The sequence below is a fragment of the Oncorhynchus mykiss genome, chromosome 18, assembly GCF_013265735.2.
Source record: "Oncorhynchus mykiss isolate Arlee chromosome 18, USDA_OmykA_1.1, whole genome shotgun sequence".
In the NCBI taxonomy this organism is placed as follows: domain Eukaryota; kingdom Metazoa; phylum Chordata; class Actinopteri; order Salmoniformes; family Salmonidae; genus Oncorhynchus; species Oncorhynchus mykiss.
In genome coordinates, this window is record NC_048582.1 from 19,029,096 (window position 1) to 19,040,878 (window position 11,783).

The 11,783-nt window shown below is 41.3% G+C and overlaps 1 protein-coding gene and 1 long non-coding RNA gene across 2 annotated transcripts; both read left to right on the top strand.

The window, feature by feature from the left end:
* Nucleotides 1-1,125: 1,125 nt before the first annotated feature.
* On the top strand, nucleotides 1,126-4,879 carry LOC118941111. Its single transcript, XR_005037402.1, has 3 exons — nucleotides 1,126-1,421; nucleotides 2,591-2,702; nucleotides 4,814-4,879. It is a non-coding gene; the product is annotated as an uncharacterized LOC118941111 (long non-coding RNA).
* A 2,565-nt stretch (nucleotides 4,880-7,444) lies between these two features.
* LOC110495747 (transcription initiation factor TFIID subunit 3) lies at nucleotides 7,445-10,237 on the top strand. Its single transcript, XM_021571147.2, has 2 exons — nucleotides 7,445-8,908; nucleotides 9,246-10,237. Exons 1-2 carry the CDS (start codon nucleotides 7,445-7,447, stop codon nucleotides 9,957-9,959), a joined length of 2,178 nt encoding a protein of 725 aa, XP_021426822.2. The 3' UTR covers nucleotides 9,960-10,237.
* Nucleotides 10,238-11,783: the final 1,546 nt, after the last annotated feature.

Sequence of the window (11,783 nt, forward strand, 5' to 3'; positions counted from 1 at the left end):
ACTCCATCACTCTCCTTCTTGTTCAAATATCCCTTACACAGCCTGGAGGTGTGTTGGGTCATTGTCCTGTTGAAAACAAATGATTAGTTCCACTAAGCGCAAACCAGATGGGATGGCGGATCGCTGCAGAATGCTGTGGTAGCCATGCTGGCTAAGTGTGCTTGAATTCTAAATAGATCACAGACAGTGTCACCAACAAAGCAACCCCACACCATCACACCTCATCCTCCATGATTCACGCTGTGAACTACATATGCGGAGATCATCCGTTCACCTACTCCGCGTCTCACAAAGATACGGAGGTTGGAACCAAAATCTCAAATTTGGACTGATCTGACCAAAGGACAGATTTCCACCAGTCTAATGTCTATTGCTTGTGTTTCTTGGCCCAAGCAAGTCTCTTTTTATTATTGGTGTCCTTTAGTAGTGATCTCTTTGCAGAATTTTGACCATGAAGGTCTGATTCACGCAGTCTCCTTTGAAAAGTTGATGTTGAGATGTGTCTGTTACTTGAACTTTGTGAAGCATTTATTTGGTCTGCAATTTATGAGGCTGGTAACTCTAATGAACTTATCCTCTGCAGCAGAGGTAACTCTGGGTCTTTCTTTCCTGTGGTGGTCCTCATGAGAGCCAGTTTCATCATATCGCTTTATGGTTCTTGCGACTGCACTTGAAGAAACTTTCAAAGTTCTTGAAACTTTCCTGATTGACTGATCTTCATGTCTTAAGGTAATGATGGACTGTTGTTTCTCTTTGCTTATTTGACCTGTTTTTGCCATAATATGGACTTGTTAATTTTCTCCAAATAGGGCAATCTTCTGTAAACAACCCCTACCTTGTCACAACACAATTGATTGATTCAAACGCATTAAGGAAAGAAATTCCACAAATTAACTTTTAACATGGCACACGTGTTAATTAAAATGCATTCCAGATGACTAGCTCATGAAGCTGGTTAAGAGAATGCCAAGAGTGTGCAAAGCTGTCATCCAGGCAAAGGGTGGCTACTTTAAAGAATCTCAAATATAAAATGTATTTTGTAGCACTTCTTTGCTTACTACATGATTCCACATGTGTTATTTCATAGTGTTGATGTCTTCCCTATTCTGCCCTCCCAAGCAAAAAGGCAGTAACTGCTCATTTGGTCAAAAATGAGTTCATGTCATTTTTGTTAGATTAAATGCATGCTTAATCATGTGGACAAGTATCCTGCCTCTATTGTATTGTGTTTTGGAGAAAATGGGGTTTACCTTTGTATCATATCATTTTATTCTGTGATGCAATCGAACCTGTATGACACTGACTGACACCTACACACACATACCTTGCTAATCTAGGGATACAACTCCATGGAACAGCATTCCCGGGGGTTAAATGATGGTTGAACTTGCTCTGAAACGCCGACATCCAGACAGACACTGGTAAGAACTAGCCAGCTAAGTAGATCTGACATCAAAATGAATTAGCTAGCTAGCAAGCTAAGCTAGCTAGCGAGCATAGACTAACAATGCTACCTGCTCTCATAAGATATCTGCAATTGGTACTAACGTCAATCTATTAGCCATATAATGAATTATATTCTGAAATTTCATCTGATGGTTTCTTTGAATCAGTACACCATACACACGATGTCTTGCCAGTGACAGCCACCTAGCTAAAACTGACGCGCCCCTACCAAAACGTCAAAACCGACGTAGCTAGCATTAGCATGAAGCAATAGATTTGTGCTACATTTTCCCATAAGAGACAATCAGCAGTTTATACTAGCTTTAATCTATTTGACCTAGAATTAATATAATCCCTATAGTTGTATTCTGACATTCACTGTGTTATTTGAACCCATAACGTTACACCACACACGATCTCTAGCCAGCTGACGGTCAGTTGGACGTGCACCCCATACTGAGCTGTCAAAAGCCACCCACACTCGTTTTCCGGATGAGCGCACACACACAGCATTGCTAGCTCATTAATAATATATATACTCACATGTTCAGGGTTTCTGGTTTTCTTTTATATTCCAGTATTACGTGACTGTCCTGGTCAGGAAAGTTAAAATCTCAAATTGTATCCATCACCTTTGTTGGTGGAATATGTAATTAGTACAACAAGCTTTGACATACCAAACGTGTGCTCAATGTGTCTGCTTCAGTGCCATCATTACATGAATGCGGAAAAAACTGTTTTGCATGACTTCCACCAACTCCCGTGGTCTACATGATTAGTATCTATGCGGAACAAAGTTGCCATGTGAGGGTGTATTAGGACAGTCCAACCACATCAACACTAGATCTTATTCCTGTCAATGTCCAACCATGCAATTTTTTTGTATTTGTAAGGAAAAATGAAAATGTAAGAGCCTTTTTGGGAGCAGGTATGAAATTAATAGATGAACTGAGTTATGACAGTGAAAATGATTATGATAATGTTTGCACAAGATAAAATCAACATTGATTATATCCTATATTATAGAATAACTGAAAAGGATTATGATCATATGTTTGAAAATGTCAGTATTAATTATTATCATCCATGACAGAATAGAATCATTAGGATGCAGGTCCCTGATTATTTGCTCTGTTTATTTCAGTTGAGTTTGAGGGCCACATTCCAACAAAGATTCCTGATCTACCCCCTTTAACTGAAGTCACAGTGTCAACACTACTTGAAGAAATAGAGAACCAGTGGGTGGTCTCTGACAGGTAATCATTTAATGTAATTCAAACAATTTCAGTGCTGCATTTCACATTTATTCCTATAACAAGACATAGGCTATTTGTCAAACAGTATGTAATGTCTCTATGTAAATGCAACTGGTATCTTAGTGGAAGACACACAAAGGATGCAGTTTCAACTTTGTTACACTGTCAGTAATTACACTGCTCTTGAATCTGATTGGTTAGATCAACTGGAAAGACATGGATAAGAAACATTTCAAACAAGTTTTTAAACAATGGGACCTGTTGGCAGGTCTAAAACTACTGTTCTATAGTCAGCTGATATTGATTTCCTTAATAATAAATTGAACTACAATGCAAGAATTCAGGGACACCTACTCTTCAATCAAATGTTTCAGGCCTAGATAATTACACACCCAGCACATCTTATTTCTCTACCAGCATGCGAACCGTGAAGATCCCTCAACTGCAACAGCTCTAGTTGTTTTAACCGATCAATGGATCAGGTCACTTGACCAAAATAAGCTGCTTCTTGATTTTAGTGCAACATTTGACCTTGTTGATCATATGGCTAATAGCTGAGGCCATTGAGGAGAGATGTTTTCTTAAACACTCACTGAGGTGTCACAGTCTACAGAATACCTGTTTTACTGTATGTAGTAAGGTAGCCTAAATATTTTATTAATGATGAAGATTTTGATGAGCAACACTGACATTAGCGGAAGGCTAAGGTCAAACAAATAACCTAAGTAAACCTGGATGCTAGTTGTGAAATCTAAACATATTCAATTTGAAATAGGCAAAACACCTGTACTATGAATGGTCAACAATTTGATAAGAGGTAGAGCATTTTATTTTAATAAAACATTTGGTTACATGGATTCAATGTAAATATTACATATGACTGTGCTCAACAGGTTAAAAAAAAGGGAATTGTTCTAGCATTTGATTACACATGAGAGCTTCTGTGGGTAGTCATAGCAATGGGGCCTTCATTGTGACATCACAAGATTCTGATTCTGGGAGGTTAGCTGTTGCACAGACAAACAGAACAGTGCAAAGAGACTGATTCAACTAACCACTGACAGATTATTCATGTCCTATTTCATTAGCAAGAGAACACGCTGCTTACTTGAGAGGTAGGTTGTAATATAACTTACTGTTTAACTATGTTTCTGAAGAATAACTACTTTTTAAATGACTTGTGTACTAACATGACCCTTTAAGTAGGCCTGACATGCAATCATGGTGACAAGTGAAACTATTGACGAGAGACAGTTTGCTTGAATCAGTTTTTTTGTGAGAAAATTGTTTCATCCTGACAACTGAGATGGCATGTTACAGTTGTTGTAGTCAGCCAGCCTAATGGCAAATACATTCTATTGATGAAAGAAAACCGCATCTCTGTGTTAATCCCCAACATACATTGTAATCAATAATCTCTATAAATATGTAACACAAGGGTAAGTTGTGTAAAAAACAAGTAGGCGAACTTGGCTAACTTGTAGTTGCTAATTTAAAAAAATATTCAGATTTTCTTGATTAAATGGTCATCCATTTCAAATGGTTGAATTGATAGACCTCATTAAATTGAGTTGCACTCAGAGGCACTCAAAGAGAAGACTGGAGTGATTCAAATAGATGAAACTGTACAACAAGTTTGGTCCATGATGGAAATAGTCACTTTCTTCCCCCAAAACCTTTTTGAATGATATTATATAAGTGATTAGTGTGGTTTGTGAGAACCAGGGCCAATATGGAGTGGCGTTACATGAGGGGGTTGAATAAGGCTCAATAGTAAGGTACAGAGAGAGCCTGAAGTTTGATTGTTAAAGTCTATGTTGTGCTTTCTCATCTCCAATGGCAACGCCTTGCATCACAATGAAGATGTCATGAAGGATATTGTGCACATAATGATAGGAACAGCCAAAATTGATTCATTTGAACTTGGTCGCTTTTCCAGTAGCCAACTTTTTACTAATAATTCAGATAGGCCTATGCGTAATCATCTCTGGATTGGGATTGTCACTTGCTTAATTGTAAGTAAAGGGGAAGAAATGTGAGCACATCGTAAAGAGATGTATTATTCTTTGGTTAGCAACACACCACTTACTACAACGTTATGTATTTTCCAGACTTATTGTTAGCTAGGAGGAAGACATGGAGGGTTCAACGCTGACACAGAGGAGGGCTGAGTGTCAGTTGGAAGGATAGGGAGATCCAGACAGACTACATGATGGAGCTGGGAGCCAGGTTGGTTCTGGTGAGACAGATCCAGAGGGAGCAGGAGAAGGAGATTGAAGAGGATTTGGTTTGAGACGAGGAAATGCCAAGCCTGATTGAGGAGGTAACAAGACCAACTTTGACAAAGTCCGACTAGAGTTCTGTTGAACAATATTGATTAAATCAAATATATGTCAATATCGGGCAAAATGTGCCATATGCCATTGAACGTAAGCTAACAGTATTTTGTCTGATAACTTTTCTTGTGTATGTCTCTGAGTATTGTTATGTACATAGTCCTCAGTTCTTATGGTTGCCTTGTCTTTAAAAAAAATTAAATAACAAGACCAAGCGATCTCTCATAGACCTTCAAATCAGGATAATGTAGTTGTCTGACCTAGCTACCTTAAGTTGAATGCACTAACGGTAAATTGTTCTGGACAAAAGCGGTCTGCTAAATGTCTAAAATGTCAAATGTTGTGCTGGGTGTAGTGCATGTATTTTTACACTTAGTTGACCCGTTAGCTAGAAGACCCAGGGTTGGTACAGACTGGTGCAGAGCATCTGAGAGGACACTAGATATATACAGTGTCTTAGGAAAGTATTCAGACACCTTTACTTATTCCCACCTGTTGTTACTTTACTCCTCATTCTAAAATGGATTAAATAAAATAAAGGATTCTCAGCAATCTACACATAATACCCCACAATTACAATGCGAAAAAACTGTGTTACATTTGTATAGAAAATGTATTACATTTAAAAACAGAAATACTTTATTTACATAAGTATACAGACCCTTGCTATGAGTCTCGAAATTGAGCTCAGGTGCATCCTGTTTCCATTGATCGTCCTTTCGATGTTTCTACAACTTGATTGGACTTGTTGTAAATGAAATTGATATGACATGATTTGGAAAGGCACACACCTGTCTATATAAGGTCCCACAGTGGACAGTGCATGCCAGATCAATACCAAACCATGAGGTAGAAGGGATTGTCCGTAAAGCTCCGAGACAGGATTGTGTCGAGAAACAGATGTCCGCAGCATTGAAGGTCCCCCAAGAACACAGTGACCTCCATCATTCTTAAATAGAAGAAGTTTTGGAACCACCAAGACTCTTCCTAGAGCTGGACGCCCGGCAAGCTGAGCATTCGGAGGAGAAGGGTCTTAGTCGGGGAGGTGACCAAGAACCCGATAGTGACTGACAGAGCACAAGAGTTCGAGAGATGGAGATAGGAGAACCTTCCAGAAGGACAACCATCTCTGCAGCACTTCACCAATCAGGCCTTTACGGTAGATTTGCTCAGATGGAAGCCACTCCTCAGTAAAAGGCACATGACAGCCCACTTGGAGTTTCCCTAAAAGGCACCCATTGACTCTCAGACATGAGAAACAAGATGCTCTGGTCTGATGAAACCAAGATTGAAATCTTTGGCCTGATTGCCAAGCGTCACGTCTGGAGGAAATCTGGCACCTACGGCACAGCAAGCACGGTGGTGACAGCATAATGCTGTGGGATGTTCTTTCAGCGGCGTTTTGGACTAAGAGACTAGTCAGGATCGAGGCAAAGATGAACAGAGCACAGAGAGATCCTTGAAGAAAACCTGCTCCAGAGCGCTCCAGGACCTCAGACTGGGGGCGATGGGTCACCTTACAACAGAACAACGACCCTAAGCACAAGCCAAGACAACGCAGGAGTGACTTTGGGACACGTCTCTGAATGTCCTTGAGTGGGCCCAGCCAGAGCCCGGACTTGAACCGGATCGAACATCTATGGACAGACCTGAAAATAGCTGTGCCGCAACTCTCCCCATCCAACCTAACAGAGCTTGAGAGGATCTGCAGAGAAGAATAGGAAGAAAGTCCCCAAACACAAGTATGCCGAGTGTGTAGCGTAATACCCAAGAAGATTCTATGCTGTAATCGCTGCCAACGGTGCTTCAAACAAAGTACTGAATACGAAAGCATATTCCATTATTTTTATTTTAAATTAATTTGGAACGATTCTGTTCTTGCTTTGTCAATATGGGGTATTTTGTGTAGATTGATGACTGAAAAAAATTATTTAATCAATTTTAGAATAAGGGCTGAGGTAACAAAATGTGGAAGAAGTGAAAGGGTCTGAATACTTTCCGAAGGCACTGTATATGTGATTGTAAAAGTAAATAGAGTTCACCCATAAAGAATGTATGTACTGAATGTGATCACTTTCATCATGTCTGTTTCTTTTCTCCTGCAGAAGTGAGAGATGTGACCAAACGTCCACTCACTGAGTTCATGGCTCCCTGTATTGACTCCCTCCCCACCACTGGCTTTCACCAATCGGAGGCCAATACCAACCATGTTGGCATCCCCCCTCTCCATTGGTCATTACGCACTCAGGATGCACAGCGATCATTGTATTTCCTACTTGGTCCCTGCTGAGTGCCCAGTTTCCACAGAGGCCACAGCAGATGTATCTGCTGGTAGAAGAGAGGACTTGTCGACAGATACACATCTTTCCTCAATGCTGCATCGATACCTGCCACACTTCTTTAACAATGACTCCATTCACCACAGCAGACAGTAGAGGGAACCACATGAGGACTCAGATTCTCCAGTGGCAATATCTAATATCAAGGAAGAGGACAGATTCTATCCTTCTCCCTCCCACCACTGGCTCAGCGGTTCATTGGCAATTCATTCAAAGTCCCGGAAACCTCCAGCCTGCTGTTTCAGCCACGGAGTGCCGAGTTGCCACAGTGGACACTGCAGATACAGCCACTGTCAGAAGAGAGAACCGATGGGCAGCTACAATTCTTCCTTCAGTGCTGCCTCCATGCCTGCCACCAGTCGTTGACGATGACTTCATGCCTCCAGAGCACACAGTAGAGGAATCCTATGTGGTCTCATTTGCTACAGAGGCCACTTCAGGCACAGCTACTGTTGATGGAGTGGACAGATCAGCAGCTAAATGCCCTGTCCCAATGCTGCCTCCAAGTCTGCCACGTGTCTTTGACGACAAATGCCAGGGGCGGGCAGTAGAGGGAACCAACAAGTGTCCAGTTGCCAGTGAAACAACCAATGATGTGTCCACTCACCTCAAAGAGGACATGGGAGCTGATCAAAGCCCTCCTGACCCTGCAGCACTGCCTCCAAGCTCGCCATGTATCTGTGACTCTGACCACAAACTGACCAAGGAGGATGTACCCGAGTCCTCCCTTGCCACAGAGATCGCTGTAGGCACATCCATTGTCCAGGGAGAGGACCTGGATAAAAGCCCTGCTCCAAGGCTGCCTCCAAGCTTGTCACACGTTTTGGACAATGACCATAAGCAGCCAGAGGAGACGATAGAGGAAGCCACTGAGTGCTCAGTCGCCGCAGAGGCATCAGTTGCTAATAGAGAGGATCCATCAGCAGCCACAGGTCTTCCCTTAGTGCTGCCTTCAAGCCTGCAACTTGTCTTTGACAATGACTACAAACTACCAGAGGAGGCAGTAGAGGGCACCAGCAAGTGTCCAGTTGCCCGTGAAGCAGTCGCTTCCGTGTCCACTGTCCTCCAAGAGGAGTTTTTGGCTGAAAAAAGTCCTCCTGCACCCACAGCACTGTCTCTAAGGCTGCCCTGCACCCACAACATTGACCACAAACAGCCAGAGGAGACCGTTGAGAACACCACAGAGTGCTCAGTTGACATAGAGGAAAGTGCAGTTGCATCCACTGTCAAGAGAGAGGAAATGATGGGTGATAAAAGCCCTGTCCATGCACTTCCTCCAAGCCTGGCATGCATCCATGACAAGGACCACAAGCAGCCAGATCAGAAAGGAAGGGGCACTACTGTGGAGGTGGATATCTGCCCTCACGCTCAACAGCTGGTCTCAGATGCTAACTTAACTCTGGCAACCCGCAATGATGAGCTGCCCAACCCTCTGATCTGCGTAGTCACTAAGATGCCTGTTAGAGTTGGAGCATCCATATGCAGGTCAGAGGATGAGGAACCCAGGCCCTGGACCCTGGAAGAGGCAAAGGTAGGTGTCGAATTTCACCTTACTACTTTACAGGGATGGTGGTCATTTCCATTTCAATTCAATGCGTTGAAGAGAATTGGAATCTTAGAGTCTTTTGATCGGAATTGAAATGGAATTGACCCCAACCCTGCTGCTCTTTGCTCATAGTATAAAACATCACCCCTCACTAGGGTTAGCATTTGTATTACTTTTAGTATGGACCCAGGAACATCTATAGATATTGTAAAATCTAATGGGGTGCCCCATGAGGCCATCATTGTATGTTGATCACTCAGTTGTGTATTGAATGTGCTACATTGGAACAATATTACATCTAGAGTCAATGTCTTCCTGTTAGGATCATTGGATAGGCATTGAAATTGAGAGTGAAGAGAGGAGCGTCACTGAGGAGGTGAGCCCGAGGGAGGGATTGAAGAGTGAGGCGGATTGTGCCCATTCCAAGTGCTCTATTGGGAAGGTTTCAACAGAGAGAGCAGAAACCATCCTGGGAAGAGTGGGCTTTCTGCTCATGAACCAAATGCAGAAAATCCCATTTTTGAAGATGGAGGAAAAAGAGAAAAATAAGAAACTGAATAAGAAGTTGAAAGATGAAGAGAAAGAGAGAAAGGAGATAAAACACAAGGAGGAGGAGCAAAAAAAGAGGGAGAAGAAAGAGATGAAGGAGAGAGAGAAAGAGCAGAAGAAAGTCATGAAGGCTGAGAAGAAGAGGGAGAAGTTAGAACAGAAAAAGAGAGAGAAGGAAAGAAAAGAGAAGGAAAAGGCAGAGAAAAAGAGGTTAGAGGGGCTGATGAAGATACATAATGACATGATGAAAGACAGAATTAAGAAAGAGAAGAAGTGTTCTGAGGAGCTGAAAAAGAGAGAGAAAGCTCAAGCTGCATTCTTGGAGATGGAGAGAAAGATTCAAGAAAAGGAGGAGAAGAGAGAAAAGATGAGGAGAGAGGAGAGGAAGAGAGGAGAGGAGAAGAAAAAGAGGGAGCCAGCTGGAGGTGGAACTGAGACGGTGATAGAAGAGCAGGGAAGGGATGAAAGCTTGAAGATGGATGAGTAGACTGGGTAATAGAGAGTAGGGAGGGAGGGATATGGTATTTTTGCATGCAATGAAAGAACGAAGCATTTAAAAATAAAATAAAAAATGTTTACTCTGTTTGATTTTTGTTAAGGCATACTGTACAACACTGTATAAACACAAAATGTTGACTTTTCACACATCTGGGGAGTGTTTAATGATGAGGAGTTGAGGAAGAACAGGGGGGGAGTTGGAGGGTGGAGAGGAATATGATACAGAGGAATTCGATAGAAGGAATATGATATTTTATTTTATTTCATTCGCCATGTCAGTTCAGAACAAATTCTTATTTTCAATGACGGCCTACCAAAAGGCAAAAGGCCTCCTGCGGGGATGGGGTCTGGGATTAAAAATAAATAAATAAACTTAAAACATAGGACAAAACACACATCACGACAAGTGAGACAACACAACACTTTAACCTCTTTCAGCTAGGGGGCACTATTTTTATGTTTGGAAAAAAGAACGTTCCCAAAGTAAACGGCCTATTTCTCAGGCCCATATGCTAGAATATGCATATAATTGACAGATTAGGATAGAAAACACTCTAAAGTTTCCAAAACTGTCAAAATATTGTCTGTGAGTATAACAGAACTGATATTGCAAGCGAAAACCTGAGGAAAATAAAACCAGGAAGAGGCCTCTATTTTGAAAGCTATATGTTCCATAGCCTGCCTTCGCTCCATTTAAAGGGATATCAACCAGATTCCCTTTCCTATCGCTTCCTCAAGGTGTCAACAGTCTTTAGACATAGTTTCAGGCTTTTATTTTGAAAAATGAGCGAGCAAGATAACATCGCGTAGTGGATAGCTGGGTGTTCGCATGAGTTTTGCTTGCGCAACAGAGTGGTGCAGCCATTGACTCTCCCTCTCCTACTGAAAAAGAGACAGTGCCGGTTGATATATTATCGATTATATACTTTAAAATCAACCTGAGGATTGATTATAAAAAACGTTTGACATGTTTCTGTGGACATTACGGATACTATTTGGAATTTGTCTGCGTTGTTGTGACCGCTCGAGCCTGTGGATTTCTGAACACAACGCGCCAAACAAACTGAGGTATTTTGGATATAAAAATAATCTTTATGGAACAAAAGGAACATTTATTGTGTAACTGGGAGTCTCGTGAGTGAAAACATCCGAAGATCAAAGGTAAGCAATTAATTTTATTGCTTTTCTCATTTTCGTGACCAAGCTACTTTGATGCTAGGTGTCCATAATGTTTTGTCTAGTGATCGATAAACTTACACAAACGCTTGGATTGCTTTCGCTGTAAAGCATATTTTCAAAATCTGACACAACAGACGGATTAACAAAAAGCTAAGCTGTGTTTTGCTATATTGTGATTTCATGAATATAAATATTTATAGTAATATTATTTGAATGTGGCGCTCTGCAATTCAGCGGTTGTTGATGAAAATTATCCTAACGTTAACGGAATGGGTAGCGTCAATTAGTTTTTAACAAGGTAGGCCAGTTGAGAACAAGTTCTCACTTACAACTGCAACCTGACCAAGATAAAACAAATCAGTGCGACAAAAACAACACAGCACATGGGTTAAACAAACGTACAGTTAATAGCATAATAGTAAAAATCTATGTTCAGAGTGTGCAAACGTAATAATATTAATGAGGTAAGGCAAAAAAATAGGTCATAGAGGCGAAATAACTACAAATTATCATTAATACTGGAGTGATAGATGTGCAGAGTATCATGTGCAAGTAGAGATACTGGGGTACAAAAGAGAAAAATAAATAAATAACCGATTTATGATTTTTCAGCACCAATACCGATACCAATTAT